Source organism: Leopardus geoffroyi, chromosome C3, assembly GCF_018350155.1.
Source record: "Leopardus geoffroyi isolate Oge1 chromosome C3, O.geoffroyi_Oge1_pat1.0, whole genome shotgun sequence".
Lineage (NCBI taxonomy): Eukaryota > Metazoa > Chordata > Mammalia > Carnivora > Felidae > Leopardus > Leopardus geoffroyi.
Genome location: NC_059338.1, coordinates 55,358,837 through 55,381,382, shown reverse-complemented (window position 1 = coordinate 55,381,382; position 22,546 = coordinate 55,358,837). Strand labels below are relative to the sequence as shown.

Here is a 22,546-nt window from a genome sequence, read left to right as displayed (position 1 = left end):
CCTTTTGTCATCCGTTTGTGTGGCAATAGATCCATCCATGTGATGTGGAGCAGAGCAAGAGCCTTTTGCCTCTCCTTCATGCTGGGACTCACTAATCTGATGCTTTAATTTTTGAGCAAGCTGGCTTTGTGAAAAAGCAAATAAAATGGATTAAATATGAAGGCATTAAGTTATTGAGAGTTTCCCGTTGAAGAGAACGCATGGTATTTGTGAACTAAAAACTGGCTTCTTCATTCAGTTTATAGATCTTGGACTCAGAAATTTTGCATTTTGGATGTTGCAGTGGAAACCATTCATTATTGATTAATTAGATTTTTTTTTTTAATTTTTTTTTCAACGTTTATTTATTTTTGGGACAGAGAGAGACAGAGCATGAACAGGGGAGGGGCAGAGAGAGAGGGAGACACAGAATCGGAAACAGGCTCCAGGCTCTGAGCCATCAGCCCAGAGCCTGATGCGGGGCTCGAACTCACGGACCGCGAGATTGTGACCTGGCTGAAGTCGGACGCTTAACCGACTGCGCCACCCAGGCGCCCCTGATTAATTAGATTTAATGAAAAACTTGCTTAGAAATTTTGAGTTTGGTGAATGAAAGGTAAATTTGAATTAAAATTCCATAAATGCTAGTAAAAAAAATAAAAACAGTGTTTCCGGCATATGGATTTGTAACTATGTTTTTCAAACAAAATGATGGTGGTATTTATTGAATACCTCAAATTATATAGTGACTAATAACAGAAAAATGTGATCTTTTACAAATCTGTAAATGCTAATATTCATACTGTGCTAAGAATTTAGGAAAAAAAAAGACAACTTCTTTGGAAAATTTCCAATTAAATCTGTAGATTTTGGCAAAATTATTTCCTTCAACAGTTAAAGTGGCATTGTAATGGTTGGCAAAGCTCCGGGATTAGGCATAGAAGCACACAGGAATTTATCAGCACCATTGTGTTTAGCATGTGGAATACATGACCTCAGTGCTTCTTGGGGCAGGAGGTGGGCAGTATTTGGCAGGGACCTGTCTGTTTTTCTCTCACTGTGTCTTTCTCTATCTGTCCTTTCCCTCTTTGCCTCTCTTTCCTTCTTTTCCCTCTAATTGACTTTGAGTTTTATCATTTTAAAGGACTTCAAGATAGTAATCCTTCAGGGATTATTTTGGAACACATAAAATTATATTTTGAAGATAAGTTTTTGGAAGAGGCATGCCTGTTTTTAAGAAATAATTAAAAAAAATTTTTTTAAATGTTTATTCACTTTTGAGAGATGGTGAGCGGGGGAGGGGCAGAGGGAGAAGGAAACACAGGATCTGAAGCAGGCTTTGAGCTGTCAGCACAGAGCCTGACATGGGGCTTTACCTCATGAGCTATGAGATCATGACCTGAGCCAAAGTCGGACGCTTAACTGACTGAGCCACCCAGGCACCCCTTAAGGAATAATTTTTAAAAGTGTATTGGCTCTGGGAGTTTTTTTAAAAAATTGTTTCCTTCAAATTCTATTCTGTGTCTTTAGGTAGTCAGTAATATTGGCCCATCTGGTATTTTGTATTTTTTACTTGGGGAAATACTGTTGGATCTTTAAAAAAAATTTTTTTTAAATGTTTATTTTTGAGAGAGAGAGAGAGAGAGAGAGAGAGAAAACACGAGGGAGGGAGGGGCAGAGGGAGAGGGAGACACAGAATCTAAAGCAGGCTCCAGGCTCCAAGCTGTCGGCACAAAGCCCGACTCAGGGCTCAAACTTATGAACCATGATATCATGACCTGAGCTGAAGTCAGACACTTAGCCAACCGAGCCACCCAGGTGCCCCAGTATTGTTGGACCTTAAATGTTCATAATAAAAATGTTAACTTAAATGACCTCAATAAATTATAAATTGAGAGTTTTCTTATCTGTTCTTTCTGTACATGTAAAATGCCACTTAGCTATCTGCTGGTTGTGGAATCAGATAGAACAGTGTTTTCCCTCCATGATATGAATATATGGGGCTACTGGAAATCTTCCTTAATGGGTAGGTAGAAAGTATTAGAAATATTTAATGCTTGGGCACTGAAGGAGGCATTGGGAAGAACACAGGTGCGAGGGAGCAGACATGTAAATAGACCAGTGTAACATGTGTATGTTAAGAGCTTAGATAGAGGTATGCGTGGGAGATTTCAAGGAGGGCTTCTAAGGGAAAATGATATGGAGGTGAGTGTTGAAGATCAAGTAGAAGTTGGCTAGAGGGAAAAGTGGGAGATGGGCATCCCAAGAGGCGAATATGGAGTGTGCTGATGCACTGAGCCCGAGATTGCAGGTGCATATGGAGACTTCCACAAAAGAACACGACTTTTTATCTGCTTTGTTGATGGTTTGAATTTCATGTTAAAGACAATGGAGAATGATTGAATGATTTAGAGTTGGAAATGATGTGATGGGACATGTCATTGTTGATTGGTTTAGATTGGGTTAGAGTATGCTCAATTTGGGTGCAGGGAAATTAATTGGGAGATTATTGTAGTAGCGTATATGAGCATTGGTGGTACCTGAAGTGATTATTGAAATAGAGAAGAGAGCTTTTTTGCATTTAAGAGAAATTAAGACGGTAGAATCAGCAGGACTTGGTGATCAATTAAGAGCATGAAGACAGAGGAAAATGAAGGATGGATGCTTTCCATGTACTTCGCTTGGCTAACATATGTGGATACTGATGATTTGGAATATGATTGGGAATGAAGGAGGAAAAGCATGTTGGGTAGACGATAATGAGCTGTAGAGCTTGAGTATGAGACATCTAGGTGGAGGTAACTAAGAGGCTAGTGTGACTTTAGGGATACCTTTGATTTATAGTATTTGGCTTGCCTCTCTGTAGACCCCTTCTTAATCTGTCAGTTCTGTTTCTTTCAGTGTCCATTAAATATTGGTATTTTCCTTAGTCCATATTCATCACTCTTATCCATTCCATTCCTATTTGTGTTTTCTCTTGGATTTAACTACCTGCCCCATGGATTTCTGTCAGATTATTATCTCTAGACAGGATTTTTATTCTGAGGTCCAGTTGCTCAGTCTAACTGAGTAGTTGTCTCCATTTTGATATTCTCCAGACATCTGTGGATCAGTATGTACAAATATATTCCCTTATCTTCTTCCCCATTCCTTTACAGTGTAGCGTGGTCTAATGGTCACATTAGCACAGAACTAGATTCTCTAGGTTGGAGTTCTAAATCTGTCACTTAGTAGCTTTGTGACCCTGAGAAAATTATGTGACCTTTCTGTGTCTCAGCTTCCTCATCTGTGAAGTGAGAATAACAATAGCGTCTGCCTGAGGATCAAATGAGAATGGTGCTTGGCACATGATAAATACTATATAAATAACAGCTATAATTGGACCTTACTGTATGTCCTGTTCTGGTTAATGGCACCACTATTCAGCCAGCTAACCGAACCAGAACTGTGAGATTTATTCTAACTCCTCTATCTCACGTCATTCCACATCAAAATGATCGTTACGTCCTGCCAATTGTCCGTTCTCTCTGTTGTCTTCTGTCTCTTGCCATTACTGCTCTGAGCTTAACCTTTATTATCTTCATCCTCAGTGACCTGGACAAGCTAGTGACTGGTCTCCCTGTCTTTTTCTTTTTTTCAACATTGTCTATATAGTCCCCCAGGGATTTTTCTGAAATGCCAATCTGATCAGTTAAAACTCTTTAGTGCCTTAGAAGAAGAAAAAAAAAATATACAAGTGGAGGCCTCTGAGGTCTGGTCCTGCCTTCTTCTTCAGACTCTTTTCTACCTCATTGTGATCTCTCTTTAATATTTACAGTTCCTGGATATTCTGTGTTACTTCGCTCTTCCATGTCTCTGTACATCCCCTGTGAGTGCCTCCTACCTTGTGCCTCTCTGAAATTGTTTCCTCCAAGCAGAATAGATTATTGCCTGATCTATGTCAATATCTCACCTTGTGTGGAGCTTAATTAATCATATACCTGTCATGTTTGTTGTATCATTTGCATGCTATTCTCTTCTAAGACTAGGCTTATTTATCTTTGAATGAATCAGCTATATGAATTAACTTCTTGGAGAGTATAAGTTATGCCTCGTGTCTTCAGTCTGGGCAGATGTTAAACGTATTTATTAAGCAAATCATCTGGTTAATGATCATTTCAACATCTAAAAGAAAAAGTTCTCTATATTTACTTTTTGTTGCTAATGGGGAAACTTCTTTTAGCTTGGTTGATACAGCAAGTCTGCTCTCCTTTTTTTAGGCTTCCAAAGGTCAGTCATTTCGTAGTGGTCCAATAACAATATTTCTTGGTAAACTAAGTTTCTGGAAGAGCCAATAAGAAATATTATCAAGATGGTTCTTAGACCATAGAGTGGGAATTGTTCTCTACTTTTTGTGCAGAAGTCAGGAAACCATGAAAGAGCATCGATTTATTGTCTGAAGAGCAGCTATTAAGACTGTGCAGATTAATGCTTTATTAAGGTGGGTTGAGAGAGAAGGAAGGCATTTGAGTTGTAGCTGGTATGTGGCATCGAGAGGGAAGTGCTCTTCCTGCCTTAAAATCTGTACAATCCAACCATAAGTACATAAATAAGACACTCAGTCAATAGAGTGGAGTTAAATGGTACTTAGTCTTCAGATTACTCTTTTTTTTATGTTTATTTACTTTTTGAGAGAGAGAATGGGGAAGGGGCAGAGAGAGAGGGAGACATAGGACCTGAAGTAGGCTCTGTGATGACAGCAGGTGGTCCTATGTGGGGCTTGAACTCACCAACCAGGAGACCATGACGGGAGCCCAAGTTGCAGACTTAATGACTGAGCTACCCAGGCACCCCTTCAGATTACTCTTCTTATTTTTTACCTTGAAGGTTCACGCTGGAGAAAAATGGCATGCAAATTTTATATTTTTATATACATGACCATAAATAGAAATTATAGTTTAAATCCACAGTAACTAAAAGCAAGTCATTTTTTTCTGCATTAATTTAGCAAAGTAATTTTCCCATAAGGTATACATACAGGAGAACCAACCTATTGCATAGAAAATAGTAAAATTCAAGTGGATGGTTGCATGCAATGGCTAATGAATTATTCATAATTGTTTGTATCAGTGTCTTGACTCCCTGCTGGAGGCAGCTATAAGGAACTGAGCTTTCTGAACCGGTGCAGCTAGTCAACACCAAGGGCACAGTTCAAGTGGGGTCTGTGGCTCTTCATCTTTAATTTCCATTCATGAATGTTAAAATATTATGTGTGGAGGCTTTTTATGTATTTATTTATTTGAGATGAGAGAATATGGCAACATCAGGGAAAACATGCTGTGGCTATATTATAGCAACAATAATGGTAATAGTACTACTTTTTTCTGTAGTGGTTGGGTTTTTAAAAAGTTGCTATATTGGGGGTGCGGGGTGGCTCAGTCGGTTAAGCATCCGACTTCGGCTCAGGTCACAATCTCACGGTTGGGGAGTTTGAGCCCCGCGTCAGGCTCTGTGCTGACAGCTCACAGCCTGGAGCCTGCTTCGGATTCTGTGTCTCCCTTGCTCTCTGCCCCTCTCCCACTCATGCTCTGTTTCTCTCTGTCTCAAAAATAAACATAAAAATTTTTAAAAAAAGTTGTCATATGTTGCATTTCATTTGATCCACAGGGTTGTCTCAGTTTAGTAGCAAAAGAAGTTAAGGTTTAAAGAGAATTTTGTGCATTCATTGGCAGAACTGGGGCTCAAAGCCAGGCTCTCTGGGTTTCATTTGAGTGCTCACCCCTCAGCTTTTCACAGCAACAGTGTGCTGGGCATATGGTCTTCATGCTGCTGGATCATCAGAATGACATGGATTTTCAGGATGCCAGATCAGTCACGTAGTCGTCAGAAGAGAGAAATTTCTCTCCAGTGCTTTGTTGCACTTAGATACTCTTGTGAGGTCCAGAGAGACTTCCAAATAGCAGGATTTGGTTACCAAATCTTTTGATTTTTGGTGAGAATATATGTATCGGAGGTAGGATGGAAGGGGGCCAGTAAGTATGAGTTAGTAAGAAGGGAGGTTGGATACCTGAATCCATTTATTACTTAAAAAAACATTTTTTTTAACGTTTATTTATTTTTGAGACAGGGAGAGACAGAGCATGAACGGGTGGAGGGTCAGAGACAGAGGGAGACACAGAATCTGAAGCAGGCTCCAGGCTCCGAGCTGTCAGCACAGAGCCCCGACACGGGGTCCGAACTCACAAACTGCGAGATCATGACCTGAGCCGAAGTCGGATGCTTAACCGACTGAGCCACCCAGGCGCCCCTCCATTTATTACTTTTCATGTAAAGTTCTGTTTGTTTAATAAAAAAAAGTAGAGAAAAATGTTAGATGTATCTGTGGGCTTACTTTTCAGTCAAACACATGGTAATTGTTATTTAAAATATTTGATACATTATATTTTGCTTTAATAATGTTTCAAAGGGATTGTTACTAAATCTACATTATAAATAGATGGCCATAAACATGAGTTGAAACAGATCTCAGCACGAAGGTATTAAGTAACTAAACTTCTTTCTTCCATTTTCCTTTTCCCCCTTCTTCTTTACCTCTTTTTATTTTTTAAGAAAATATTTTATTGATTCATTAAATGGCATTATTCAGGCATTTAAGATGTGGATATTTATTTGTCTTTGGCATCATCTGTCTATACATCCTAAAATCTCATTCAGAGTCCTAATAACTCAAACAGATTCCCTCCCACTCTGTGCTATGGACTTTTGTTTTGTTTTCCCTTTATCCATATTGATTCTCAAGTTAACTTTTTTTTTCTAGGTTTTGGTTTTAGACACAGAGTAGATGCTGTCCTTGTTCTGATTAAATTTTAAGTGATTATTGAAACCATAAAAACTAGAAAATATTCTAATATAGTTCCTGGAGAATATTAAAAGGGTATTTCATTATACGTATTTAGAGATTATTGGTCTCTCTTTTCTGAACTCCAGTGTAGTTAATCTGTTCCCTTCTTTAATGGTCTTCTACGTGCATGTCTTTATCTTCCCATTAGATTTCAAACTTCTGGTGTGAAACTAGAGTAGGGTGATGCCCACAGCATCTCCCCAGCACGTTTTAGTTTCTCAGTGATTTTTTTTTAATGAATAAATAATATTATTTATTTCAGATTGCCATTTTCAGGATCAATACAAGTTTGTAATTTCACTATTATTTATTTTAGTCACGTATGGTATTCCAAATGAAACAGTCCTTGGAATCAAGGAGTAAAGCTTTAATTTAGTTAAGAGGCTGTTCAGTGTCATTTCCTCTGTTAGATTTTACATGAGCATTTGCAAAATAAATTATGTGTAATAGGGGAAATTTTAATTTTATCTCTGCAACTCTCTATTCTAAAGGATCAGTAGAGCTAAAGTCTTGGGTTCTGTAGCATTCTCACTGGACTTTGCCATTTTTATAAGCTGTTGTTCCTTGAAATCCCACTGTGTTGAAGCTCTGTTCTGCCAGATTTTCTACAAAACTCATAGTATGACCTATGCTATTATCACCCACTGAATTGTTGAGTAATGTATCCTGACTTGAAGTCAGTGTTTCTCAAACCATGGTGGACATCAGAAACCCCTGGAGTTTGTTAAGAGTACAGATACTGCAGGGGCACCTGGGTGGCTCAGTTGGTTAAGCGTTAGACTCTTGGTTTTGGCTCAGGTAATGATCTCATGGTTCATGGGTTTGAGCCCTGTGTCTGGCTCTGTGCTGACAGCTGTAAAACCTGCTTGGGATCCTGTCTCTCCCTTTTTCTCTCTGCCCTTCCCCTGCTTGCTCTCTCTCAACAAAATCGATAAACATTAAAAAAAAAAAGTGCAGATACTGCACATCTTCCCCTGGGCATTCTGAATCTGTAGATGTAGGATGAACCCTGGGCATCTGTGGATGTATAACGCTTTCTGGTGGTCCCGGAACCATTTTTGAGAAACATTGCCATTGAGTCAGAAGTTTATTTTGAATGGAATTTTGTGACTTTTAAAATGATGAATCTTCCAGAAATTGTGAGGCATTCTAAATGCATTTAGGGGTGCCTGGGTGGCTCAGTCGGTGCGTCCAACTTTGGCTCAGGTCATGATCTCCCAGTCTGTGGGCTCGAGCCCTGCGTCTGGCTCTGTGCTGATGGCTCAGAGCCTGGAGCCTGTTTCAGATTCCATGTGTCCTGCTCTCTCTGCCCCTCCCCCACTCCCACTTTGTCTTTCTCTCTCTCAAAAATAAATAAACATTAAAAAAACTAAATGCATTTAAAAGCTGTGTTAGGGGCGCCTGGGTGGCGCAGTCGGTTAAGCGTCCGACTTCAGCCAGGTCACGATCTCGCGGTCCGTGAGTTCGAGCCCCGCGTCAGGCTCTGGGCTGATGGCTCAGAGCCTGGAGCCTGTTTCCGATTCTGTGTCTCCCTCTCTCTCTGCCCCTCCCCCGTTCATGCTCTGTCTCTCTCTGTCCCAAAAATAAATAAACGTTGAAAAGCTGTGTTATAGGTATATTAATGAATTTGACATTGCACAATCAGTATTGGTTTATGTGGCATTGCAGATATAATTATAAAACACTTTCTTAGCTGCATTTTTTTATTGGTCTAGTGTATATTAACATGCACTTAAAACACAATTATTATTTGTTAAAAAACTCCCATTTTAAATAAACTCTCACCTATCAGGGACGAGAACAAAAAACCTCAAGCTTCAGTGTTTTTTCTGCTGTTAATTTCTACATACACAATATGTATCTCTACTTAATCCTGCATTTTATGTGTGACCTTTTATTGGAAAAAATTTCAGGATATTTACAAGGCATGGTCTAAAATGCCTTTCTTACCTCTAATAATGGTCAGTGTTTGATGGTGCTAATATTGATCTTTTTTAAAAATTTATTTGTTTTGAGAGAGAGACAAAGTGTTTACACGCCTGTGCAGGTGAGAATGAGAGTGAATGAGGCACTGAGAGAAAGAGATAATCCCAAGCAGACTCCCAGCTGTTAGTGTAGAGCCCAAGGTGAGGGTCTATCTCATGAACTGTGAGGTCATTACCTGAGTTGAGATCAAGAGTCAGACACTTCTGTGACTGAGCCACCCAGGTGCCTCACTGAATTTTTTAATTACCAAAAGGAGTTTCCTGTATCACATGTTTTTATAAATACTGACTCTCTGAAAATGAATGTGAAATGAAAATACAAAGTAATTTAATGTAAACTTTTATTGATTACAGCTAAATGAATGAGTGACATATTCTAGTGAGGTCATTATGATAATACACCTGGATTAATATTCAATATAAGGGGCCTTCCCCCCTTCCTTTTTTTTACATTGCACATGATTCTTTTATAAAGTGGGCCTAGCGTTCTTTGGACATGTGATGCACTGACAGGTTGGGAATTAGGGGAATTACTGTGGAACTTGACTTATAAACTTGTAGGTAATCAGAATTATGTAAAATGCCTTAATCTATTATTTCTTTTCTTTCTTTCTTTCTTTCTTTCTCTCTCTCTCTCTCTCTCTTTTTTTTTTTTTTTAGGGACTTTCTTCCTCGAGGGTCGGGCATTGTAACCAGACGGCCTCTTGTGCTGCAGCTTGTTACTTCCAAAGCAGGTAATAAATAAGGATGTTTGCCACATGAGTGAGCACATTGCTGTAGTACCTGTTGCCTCCATTCCTGGGTGTTGGGTTGTAGCAACAGAAATGTTTTTGTGAACCCTCTGCTCTGGGTAGTGGCCTGCATTTCTCTCCAAATGCTCTCTTCTTCATTGTTCCTTTAATTCCTTTCATTACATCACAAGGAAAATCTATTTGTGTGTAGGCTTTTAAAACACCTACTATTTTTTATGCCAAGAAAATAATGTATATGTAATTATATATATACATATATAATTTTTATTTATATAATTTTATAATACAGTTTAACTACTAATACTTTACTGGTTTACTTTCTTCCACAAGTGTGTGTGTTTGGGAATTTTTTTAAGTAACAATTCAACATCCATCTAATATCTGTATTCATATGTACAAGTGTATGTGTATCTATATCTACGTCTAATGTGCTATGCTTCCCCCACTCCTTAACACCATGATAATTTGGTAGGTAAATGAGCTTTGTTTTCATTCTTATTTCTTAGCAACTGGTGATGTTAGATTTTTTTTGTGTTATTTGGTGTTTATATTTCTTTTATGAATTGGCATTTTTATCTTTCCCTATTTCTTCTTGAGGATTTTACTACTTTTCTTACCAATTTCTTTGAAAGTACTCATAAAAACCACACCTCATAAATTGCAAAAACCAAAGTTATGAAGTTTTACCCCTATGTTTTCTTCTAAGAATTTTATAGTTTTCCTCTAACATTTAGGTCTTTGATCCATTTTGACTTAATTTTTATATATGGTATGAGGAAAGGGTTCAACTTCATTTTTTGCATGCGAATAGCCAGTTTGTCCTAGCATCATTTGTATGGTTTTGACACTCTTATCAAAAATCAGTTGGCCATAAACATATGTTTATTTTGGGACTCTCAATTCAATTCAACGGATCTGTATTTCTATATTTGTGCCAGTATTGCACTGTCATAATTACCCTTGTTTTGTAGTAAGTTTTAAAATTGAGAAATGTGAGTCCTGTTTTGTTCTTTTTCAAGATTGTTTTGGCTACCCTGGGTCCCTTGAAATTCTGTATGAATTGTAGAATCAGCTTGTTTTATCTCAGCAATGCAAGATTGGTTTAACATCTAAAAAGCAATTAATGTAATGTATCGTATCAGTAGAATTAAAAACAGGAAATCACAGGATCATCTCAACAGATTCAGAAAAGGCATTTGAAAAAGTCCAACATCCCATCATTATAAAAACACTCAACAAAATAGTAATAGAAGAGAACTTCCTTAACCTGATAAAGGTCATAGACTATAAAGCCCACAGCTAACATCATATTTAATGGTGAAAGACTGCGTGCTTTCCTTTTAAGATTAGGAACAAGGCAGAGATATCTACTCTTGCCACTTCAGTTCAGCATTGTGCTGGAGGTTCTAGCTAGGGCAGTTGGGCAAGAGAAAGAAAGAAAAAAACCCCATCCATATTGGAAAGGAAAGAGTAGAATGATCTCTATTCATAGAGGATATGATAAAATATGTAGAAATTCCTAAAGAATCCACCAAAAAACTATTAGAACTAGTAAACGAGTTCAGCATGGTTGCAGGATACAAGATCAATGTACAAAAATCAATTGTATTTCTATAAACTTGTCATGCACATTCAAAACATGAAATTAAGAGAATGATTTCATTTATAATGGCATCAAAAATAATACACTCTTAGGAATAAATTTAACAAAGGAAGTGTGAAATTTGTACTCTCAAAGCTATGGAACATTGTTGAAAGAGACTATAGAATATCTAAATAATTGGACAAGCATCCCGTGTTCATTCATTGGAAGACTTAGCAATGTTGAGATGGCCGTGCTTCCCAAGCTGACCTACTGACTTGATGCGATCCCTATAAAAATCCCAGATGACTTTTTTGGGGGTAGAAATTGTAGATATTTTTAACCATTTTTTAATATAAAAAAAGTCTGTACTAAGTTTGATCCAAAGGAATGGACTTACATGCTATCATTTGATAAAAGTAAGTTACTTACAAATCTACAATACATCAGCCACTATTCTAAGCTCTGAGATATGGCAGTAACTAGGACAAAATCCCTGTTCTTCTGGTGATTTAAATTCTGTTATAAAATTTTTGACGTATTGAAGTTTTACTCTTTATGGTTGTAAAATCTATACATGTATCTTTCACAAAAAGTAAATACTTAGCACACTTTTATTCCTTTTCATATGTAAAATTATCTTTAACATTTAGTTCTCTTTTTATCTGAAATTTATTTTCATGTGTACTGAACTATTTTTTTCAGTCTCCTTTATCTTCTATCACATTCCTACTGCAATCTATTTATGAAGATCTTTTCTGTTTTATTGTGCCAATAACACAGTGTTTTACTTTTGTGAATTTATAATTTGCTTTAATATCCATCTGTCATGTTTGTAGTCTTCTGCCATTACCTATTTTTATTTAGGGGCTCTTTTCTATTTGGCAAAATTTAGGATAATTTTATAAAGACAAAGCTATTGCCACTAAAATTATTTTAAACCTATAGATTCATAAAGAATAATTGATATCTTTAAAATATTCACTTTTTTTCTAGTCCAGAGATCATGCTATATCCTTTCATTTGCTCAAATATTCTTTTTCTTTAGTAAAATTCTTGATTATCTTCATATAGCATCCGTGCATTTCTAGTTAGGGTATTCATATTTAGTTCATTTTGTTCTTGTCATTTGAGTAGGGTTCCCCCCCCCCCCATTTTCTTTTCTTTTATTTTCTTTTCTTTTTTTAAATATTTATTTATTTTGAGAGAGAGAGAAAGAGAGTCTGCATGCTGGGAGGGGCAGAGAGAGAGAGGGAGAGAGAGAATCCCAAGCAGGTTCCATATTGTCAGTGTGTGGAGCCTGATATGGGGCTTGAACTCACAAACTGTGAGATCATGACCTGAGCTACAGTCAAGACACTTAACTGACTGAGCCACTCAAATGCCCCTACATTATATTTTCTAATCTCTCATTGCAGATTATGTTAACGCTGCTATTTTTACTTTTAATTTTTAAATTAACCATTTTACTCTACATTTGACATTAAAGTATTTTTTAAATTTTATTTATTTATTTTGAAAGAGAGGAGAGAGAGAGTAGGGGAGGGGCAGAGAGAGAGAAGGAGAGAGAGAATTCCAAGCAGTCTCCATGCCATCAGCACAGAGCCTGAGGTGGGGCTCAAACTCATGAACCATGAAATCGTGACCTGAGCCTAAACCAAGAGTCAGTGGCTTAATGGACTGAGTCACCCAGGTGCCCTGACATTAAATATTTTTAATTGATTCTCTTGTGTATTTTAGTTATATATATATGATATATAGTTATATATAGTTATATAGATATGTAGATCTATAGTTATATATAGATCTATATAACTATATCTATATATATCTATAGATATAGCTATATATATAGTTATTTAGTTATATATAGAATTTCTTAATTTTTTTCAATAAATGCTTACCATGCAAATACTGAGATAGCTGAGAAAATAGATAATCTCCTTTGCACTGGGGATTTTTGGGTGAGTACTTACATGTTGAGCTTTTTTGAGAAGGTACCTCACATGCTTTTTCCTTATACCTTTTTTTTTTTTTTTAATTTTTTTTTTTAACGTTTATTTATTTTTGAGACAGAGAGAGACAGAGCATGAACGGGGGAGGGGCAGAGAGAGAGGGAGACACAGAATCGGAAACAGGCTCCAGGCTCCGAGCCATCAGCCCAGAGCCTGACGCGGGGCTCGAACTCACGGACCGCGAGATCGTGACCTGGCTGAAGTCGGACGCTTAACCGACTGCGCCACCCAGGCGCCCCCCCTTATACCTTTTTGTTAACAGTCTCCCAATCTTGTCACTTCTAAGCCCCTGACCATTCTGTCATTAGTTAGTGAGGATCATACTTCACACACCACCTCTCTTTTCATGCAAAGTAGACTAGAAATTCTTCCCTTAGGGAAAACCTGCTGTTTTCACAATCATTCATGAACCCCAAATTGGGGTTTTTATATTGCAACACTATATTCTAGCTGATGCCAGCTAAGAACTCTGCTTATTTTTTTTTTCCACTCTAAGTGAATTGTTCATAGGGGAATCCCACGTATGACTATAGGCTTGGGTTGATGGGGGCTAACAATGGCTTAAAGAAGCAAGCTGGGATAGATGTCACTGCTGTAATTTACTTGTGCCTTTGGCTCCTAATTGGGATCAGTTCCATAAATATTACTTACTGTTTTTTTTAAGTTGATTTATTTTTGAGAGAGAGAAAGAGAATGTGTATGAGCAGGGAAGGGACAGAGAGAGGGAGAGAGGGAATCCCAAGCGGGCTCCATTCTGTCAGCACAGAGCCCAGTGCAGGGCTCGGTCTCACAAACCATGAGGTCATGACCTGAGCCCAAATCAAGAGTCAGATGCTTAACTGACTGAGCCACCCAGGTGCCCCCATAAATACTACTTTATCTTGATAGTTTCATTCATTCATTCATTCATTCATTCAGTGCTTATTGAATGACTCCTGTCTATCAGGCAAATAACCCTGGCAACATGGAGCTTACATTCTAGTTGGGGAGAAACCAACAACCACCCGAAAAACAAAACAAAACAAAATAAAAAAACTCAACGCCATAGAATGTTAGATGATGAAGAAAGTGAGCATTCAATCCATGCCGACGTTTATGTAGGCAGAGGGAAGTTAGAAGATTCTAAGATAGGAGCTACTTGTGTAGTTGAAGTTTAACAAGGATGCCAGTAGGGCTGGAGTGGAGAGAGGAGGTAATGGGGAGAAAATGGGGTAAAGAGAGACAGCATTGCTGAAACAGTTGCTTGGGTAGGGTCTTGTGAGCCCGGTGCCTTGAAGGAACATGATAGTAGGATTAGGGCCTTAAAGTAGGTGCCCCTGAATGTAAGACAATGAAATAATAGAGTGACTCAGGGATTGGTTACTGGGTTGAGATAATTCTTTTACTCATGAGGAGGATGAAGGGATACCTTTTCTATTGCAACCACATGGGAAGAAGAAACTATGGGAGAAACTAGTAGTAAGTCTGTACTTGTAGTGGTAGAGTTGTGAGATTCCTCGTGTGATGACTTTATTTTTTCCAAAAGGAGATAAGATATTTGCTAATAATGATGATTTTTGGTTCTCATTTCCGTTAATATGTCTGCTATTTCTCTTTAATGTCTGACCACATTAACCAGGAACTCCAGAACCATGTTTTGCTCCCAGTGGTATGTGTCTTGTGTTAAATTATGCATATACTATTTACTATTTGTTTTTCCTGGTAAAGAACTATTTTATTCCTAACATTTAAAAATGTTTATTTATTTATTTTGAGAAGGGCAGAGAGAGAGAGAGAGAGAGAGAATCCCAAGCAGGCTCAGCACTTTAGTGCAGAGCCGGCATGGGGCTCGATCTCATAAACTGTGAGAGATCATGACCTGAGCTGAAATCAAGAGTCAGATACTCAACCAACTGGGCCATCCAGAGGCCCCTTATTCCTAGTTTTAAAAATATTTTAAAACCTAATAGGTAGATATATAATTTTAATGAGTGACATTTTGGCATTTATTGATATAATCATTTAAAAAACTCTTTGATATGTTCATTTATAGATTTCTTATTTAAGCATTTAAGATTCTTGCATTCCTAAGATACATTTGATTATAGTAACTTATTTTACGGTACTATTAAAGTAATTTCACCAATTTATCTTAGGTTATTTACATTTATTTATATATACATATATCTATCGTCAGGTTATCAAATGAAATCTGTACTGGTCAGCATAAAATCAATTGAGTAAATGGGGCACCTGGGTGGCTTAGTTGGTTAAGTGTCCGACTTTGGCTCAGGTCATGATCTCGTGGTCCATGAGTTCGAGCCCCGCGTTGAGCTCTGTGCTGACAGCTCAGGGCCTGGAGCCTGTTTCAGATTCCGTGTCTTTCTCTCTCTGACCCTCCCCTGTTCATGCTCTGTCTCTCTCTGTCTCAAAAATAAATAAACGTTAAAAAAAAAATCAAAATCAATTGAGTAACTCTTTTTCTGTCTCTTTTGATTTTTTTCTACTAGGCTTTGAAACTCTTAAAAACCCAGTGATGCATTTTCGTCTCTGTTTCCAATTAAGGAGGACTGCTAGCCTGGCTTTTTTACAAAGGAATGTGTCTTAGACTCAGGGGTTCAGAGACAGCAGCTGTGGGCAGTATGAGCCTGGGAGAGGTAGACCTGAGGCTGTGGTTTCACTGGGTCCTGAGGCATGGGATATCAGAGCACACAGGGGGGGTATTCAAAATCATGTGGATACTTCCTATTCTAATGCAGAGATTTTCCTGCTGTAATTCTAAGAAACTATTATAAAAGTGTAGCTAAACTCTAGACAGTTACTATTTAGAAAGCTATAACACTTAGTGGTTGCCATGTTTTGAGCGTTAGTTATTATCACGTAAGAATCTTCTGAGATAGATGTTATGATTCCCATTTTATTTATTTTTATTATTATTTAATGTTTATTTGTTTTTTGAGACAGAGAAAGACAGAGCATTAGCAGGGGAGGGGTAGAGAGAGGAGACACAGAATCCAAAGCAGGCTCCAGGCTCTGAGCTGTCAGCACAGAGCCCGACATGGGGCTCGAACCCAAGAACTGTGAGATCATGACCTGAGCTGAAGTCGGACGCTCAACCAACTGAGCCACCCAGGCGCCCCTATGATTCCCATTTTAGAAAAAGAGTCCCAGCAAAGTTAAGAGATTTGTCAGAGGCCACACTGTTGGTAGGAGTAGGGATTGTTACTAATGTCTTCCTGACACTAATAATATTGCATTTTAAAAATAGGAAACTTGAACTGTTTGCTTTATTTTTTATTAAGTAAACTGTATGCTCAACATGGGGCTAGAACTCATGACCCCCAGATCAAGAGTCACATGCTCTACCAACTGAGCCAGCTAGGTGCCCCTTGAGCCGCTTCCTTTATAATTACAGGATACACTTTATATTTGTATTGGGCTATTTTTTATGTAAGGAAGCATAAATATGTGAATAGTAAATACATAAATTATTTGATTAACTCATAATTATCATTTACTTTGCAACATGATGCTCATTTACTAACATTTGACTGCTTGTCTCCACCTGCTACGTATTAGTTGCTAAACAAAGCCAAAAAGTTAGTTACAGACCTTAAGCCTTATTCTGTGTAATTTGCTTTGGGAAATTTAGTACTTAGTACAGGAGAGCATTCTAAGAAATCACACAGTGTTGTGTTTTATTAACATCTCTGTTTTATTAACAAAGATAACATTTTTAAGTGATAAGGTCTTGATAGTTTGGATTTAGGAGAGAGGGATTTCTGAAGGTTTGGCTTGGGAGTACAAGAGCTGGACAAAGCACTGATGAAGTGTTGGGTAAGGACTGGGGTGTCAAGGGCAAGCGAGTAGGTAGGGGGTCTTGCTAAGACAAGGGGACAGTTTTCAATGCCTGTGGACATTTTCAGTGCCATGCTGAAACTGACTTTTGCCAGCTCCTGAGATCTGATTATGCAACTCTCTTTTCATTTCTGTATTCGGTGCCATCATGATAGTAACCTGAAGTTGGTCATGGTAGGAGTACTTACACTACGGAAATTGGCAAATGCTATGAATCAAGACTTTTTCCTCCTTAGGGTGCCAGCTATTGTTAAACGTTTACCAGCATGCCACTGGTTTCTTTCTTTTCAATAATGAGTCTTGCTGTTCACTGGTTTAATGACATGTCAAACTGAGAAAACAAATGTGTCTGAATATAATATTTTTGATGGTCTGCTGAGTGTGTTGAAAGTGTCACTGCTTTTTTTTTTTTTTTTTCAACGTTTTATTTATTTTTGGGACAGAGAGAGACAGAGCATGAACAGGGGAGGGGCAGAGAGAGAGGGAGACACAGAATCGGAAACAGGCTCCAGGCTCTGAGCCATCAGCCCAGAGCCTGACGCGGGGCTCGAACTCACGGACCGCGAGATCGTGACCTGGCTGAAGTCGGACGCTTAACCGACTGTGCCACCCAGGCGCCCCGTCACTGCTTTAAGAAATGATCCACTTGGGGGTATCTGGGTGGCTCAGTTGGTTAAGCGTCTGACTCTTGATTTAGGCTCAGGTCATGATCTCAGGGTCGTGAAATCAAGCCCTGTATTGGGCTCTGCGCTGAGTGTGTAACCTGCTTGGGATTCTCTGTCCCTCTCTCTCTCTCTGCCCCTCCTCCACTCAGGCTCTCTCTCTCAAAAAATACATAAATAAACATTAAAAAATTACTTAAAAAAGAGAAATGATCCATTTGGAGTTTGATATACTTCCTTCAGGAGGGGTGGGTTTTTAAGACAGTAGAATCCATCACTCTTTGCATTAAAAGTTACTGTTAAGGATTTACAAAAGTAAAGCCTGTAGGTCATGGTTAAGGATAAGTGGTTTTGTCATCTGGAGAACTTTTTTATGTTAAAATGCTTCTCTAAATGCCATTATATTGCTTCATACTCCTTTATTTCAATGACATTGGTATAAGAAAGAAAGATACTACAAATTAGAACTTTCAAAATGGTTAAATTAAAGTTAATTGTTCAAATTACAGAAATATTCTTTTGTGAAAGATTTCCTTGGTATTTCCTTTCATGCATGTCAGATGTATTCCTAATTCATCAAAATTTGATTTGCCACCTTTGTATTACATTTACTGCACAATGTAACATGTCTGTGTTTCAAAAATTGCATATGACTTATAATTTATTAGAGAATTATTACTATTCAGTTTTTTGGGGGAACTTGGAATTGCTTTAAGTGTCCATTTTAATAAAGATGTTCAGTAACAGAAGCCAGAGAACTTGTTTCTGAGACACCAGATGACTAACAGGATGAGGTGGAGACACAAACAAAGTTCAGGCAGCAGGCCTGAGAAGCAGCAGGCACAGATCCCCATGTTCTAAGTGAGGGCTCTACCCTGAGGCCCCTCTCCAGGGCCACTCGAACAGCACTGCGAGTCTAGGTGGAACTGAGCCAAAGGGTATTGCCTCCTACCACAAGAGTCAGGGAATAGTTCATTCTAGAGAGAAATGTCACCTTCTCACAGGTGAGCTTTTTGAAGGATTTTACAGATTACTTAGACTTTGGGTCCTGCTATACGTACAGTGCCTCAGGACCTGTTTTCTCGCTTCATAAATTAGACTGATACACTCAAGTATTTTTTTGAATAACAACATTGAAAATATTTTAAAGCTATGTCTCATTCATTTTATATTTAAATATCTGAATTTGATTTGAATTGATATTTTAGAATAAGATAGTCTGTTTTTGCAGAGGATTAAATGTTTATTTTTTTTTTTCATTGTAACAAGTTAACCTCATGTAAAAACAAATGTGGTTCTGAAAACATTCTTTCTTAACTACAGCTTTGACCTCGTTCTGCTCCATTGCTGGTTCCCTATTGCCTTCCTTATAAAATGCAAGTTACCATATAAAGTGCAGATTCATAGTTGAAAGTCCCTTGAATATAGCTATTTTTAAATTTTAATGTGCATAAGATTCCTAAGGATTTCTGGAAACTTCCTTAGAAGTTTTGATTCAGTAGGTCTGGAGCAAAGCAGTGGGATGCATTTTAAAGAACTACTATCAAGTTCTTTTGTAAGCTGTTGGTCTTTGATAAACACTTTGGGAAACATTCATAACAGTTTCATCTAATTCTTTCACTGGTCTTTTCTTTTCCTAACTACCTTTCCTTCTTCCCTTTAATAGGCTCTTTTTTTAGGTATTACCTATTATTATTTTTTAAATTGTCTAAATGTTTGGTCATAGAGTCTTTAGACAGGTCTAAGTGCAGTGCTTTGAACAAAACAGGTACTCATTCACTGCTGACGGGTATTTTCCTGCTGCCAGGGCATCTAGCTCAGACACCAGCGTATTTGGCTCTGGTATTTGAAGAGCCCAAGGATATTTTCTTTCCAGATTTATTTAGATATAATTGACATATAACATTGTGTAAGTTTAAGGTGTACGATGTCATAATTTGATGTATGTGTATCTCAGGATTTTCATAGACTGTCAGAGGTTGAGATTCTAATAACATTTAATTTTGTTGTTGCATAACTCACTTACTTTCCAGGCATAAATATATAGAGAAAAAAAACATCCAAGTGAAATCTCTGTAACAGCAGAGCATATCCACTCAACCCTTGCAGCTGGGGTCTTCCTTGATTTCTTGATAAGCCCAGGAAGTCCCATTGACCCCTTGGACTGTCACAGTTATCAAGCATCCAGTGTTAATTCTGGAAAATATAACTATCAAAAATACATTAGAATATATTAGGGTATTGGACAGTGGGGATGTTGGTTTTTCTAAGAAGTTTGAGGATCACTGGCATAGAAGGGATTAAAGGGTTTGTTTTTCTGGGGGGTGCTTTGAGTTATTATTCCATGAATGTTGGACACAATGTAATAAATAAATGAACTCCTAATGGTTGTAGGTAGAATAACATTCTTGTTAAATGGATAGACATGTAGAGACTCTATACATATATTACCACAAGACTTAGTACACATATTCTCACATTTGTAATCTATTTCATGGAGAGGTCAAATGGCTCTCTTTCAGGATTCTTATAAACCTTATTTATGAGGGAGGAAAACGGTCATTTGTGCACTTTCATTCAGACCTACTTTAAATCTGGTTTGGTTGTGTTTTCCAGATCACTGCTCTTTTAAATATTTGTATAACTCAAGAAATTTAACTGTCTTCATTTTATGCTTGGGTATTGGGATCCCACTGTGAATTACTGGGTTTTCATTTTTCTCCCCTCCCCTCCCCCCGCCCCTGCCCTGTTTCTTCTTATTTTTGCTGACAACACTCTAAAACCATTTTTACCATTTTTCTTTTGTTGTCCTTTTTTCTTAGCTTAAATATTGGCTACACATTGATTAATAGACTTAGAAGTTCTAGTTTTCAGTTATGTATCTTCCATTATGAAGTCCACAGCAATTTTAGTTCAACTCTCAAAATTTTGAGAGAAGTCAAAAAGCTATTCTAAGCAAACCTGACTTAAATTTTATTTCTTCACAGGTAGATGGCTGCCCTTTAATGCTACATATGTTTCCATTTAGGAAAGAAATGACTAAATTAAAGGTATTATATTTCTCCTGAAAGGAAATGAAGAAATATATATTTCAATAAAATTCCATTCTTGATCGTGAGGTTAAGGTGACTTTTGAGTTGTCAATAATTTGCCAATTATTTTCTAATTCTTTAGGTCTCTTTGTCTCTATTCCATTTTAAAAGAAGGCATTGAGGCTTTTCTCAGCCTCATTTCCTAGCCAGAAATTATAGTTATCTGACCTTAGACTATGATGTTTGCTTAAAGAGGATGGATGGAAGGGAGACAAGTTCCTTCATTTTGGGACTTCTCTTTCTTTTTATGCCCCATCGTACTCCCAGTTTTTAAAAAATGGGTTGTCTTGAAATAATTGAGATTAAGAAGACTAAAAGATACACTGTGTAGTTGTTAATATCTGTTTAAATCTGAGAGAAGGAGATGTGATTTTTATTGTAAGAAAATGAGTAGACGTATTTTATATCATACCCATGACTGTAGTCAACTAATAATTACTGTTTACCTACCTTTTCCCACTCTCATTGTTTCCCTTTGAGCTTCTAACAATGGAAACTGTAGATCACAGATGTCCCCTGCATTTGCATTTGTTGGGTGAGTCGTAATAGTCTGGAAATCATTTTCTTGGCCTTCTCCTCCTCCATGTGTCATGCTCAGTCTTCCCTACTGCCACAGCCTGCACTCTTCTTTCTGTGAAATATTCACTTCAGCAGCCACTAGTCCAGCAGGGCACAATGAGTTATCTCACTGAATGACATGGTCCACAAATTTGAGAAATCGGTGGTTCTGTTGTGTGAATGGCATACAGTAGACCATCACTGAGCTACTCTGCTGATTTACAAGATGGTTTTGTACTAACTGAAGGTGTTTATTTTGCAAAGTGAGCTAAATTCACATTAAGTACTTTTAAAGTGATCGTGTTAGTTTAATATTAACAATATCCTGGAGTGCCTGAGTGGCTCATTCAGTTAAGCATCTGACTTAGGCTCAGGTCATCATCTCACGGTTCGTGGGTTCGAGCCCCATGTTGGGCTCTGTGCTGAGCTGAGAGCCTGGATCCTGCTTCAGATTCTGTGTCTCCCTCTCTCTCTGCCCCTCTCCCACTCCCACTCTGTCTCTGTCTCTCTCAAAAGTAAATAAACATTAAAAAAATAAACAAAAAACAAAAAACAATATCCTGCAAGCCTGGTAGAATTTCTTTTCATTATTTTCCCAAAGTGTATTTGTTTGGTAAATTTTTATCTTTTTGTTTTTGCATTCATTCATTCATTCATTCATTCATTCACCTGTTCATTAAATAGATTTTAAATGCCTACAGTGTGCCACACAACAGAGAAGTTGCCAGTTTGTGTCCTGTACATCATGTCCCTTCAACTGTCTTCCTGTTTCTATTACTTTGGCTAATATTTAAAGAGACCCTGCCCTTTTTTTTAAACCTCTGCATATGTACAGAGGATATATGGATGGAATTTTCTTCCATTTAACTTCAGTTTTTATTGTTTCATTATATAGGAATTTGGGGTCATGCAATACTTTACAAATATTCAGGCTTAGAAGCACATATCTCTCTAAGGCATGTCAAAAGCCATTTGAGCCTCTGTCCTTTGGAGGGTCTCAAATCTGAGGCATGTCAACTGTGATTTCCATTTTGTAATTTTATTTATTTATTTAGAGTGCATGAGCAGGGGAGGGGCAGAAGGAGAGGGAAAAGGAGAATCTTAAGCAGGTTCAATGCTGTCAGTAAACAGCCTGACATGGGGCTTGATCTCATTAAGGCACAATCATGACCTGAGCTGAAATCAAGAGTCAGATGCTTAACTA

At 37.7% G+C, this 22,546-nt stretch overlaps 1 protein-coding gene across 14 annotated transcripts in view; it reads left to right on the top strand.

Moving 5' to 3' along the window:
* Positions 1 to 22,546, top strand: part of DNM3 (dynamin 3) — a 559,650-nt gene that overhangs the window by 80,813 nt on the left and 456,291 nt on the right. For all 14 annotated transcript variants that reach the window (XM_045452915.1, XM_045452913.1, XM_045452909.1 and 11 more), the window contains exon 2: positions 9,505 to 9,578. In XM_045452915.1, coding sequence (XP_045308871.1) covers positions 9,505 to 9,578 — 74 coding nt within the window. The remainder of the gene's footprint in view (positions 1 to 9,504; positions 9,579 to 22,546) is intronic.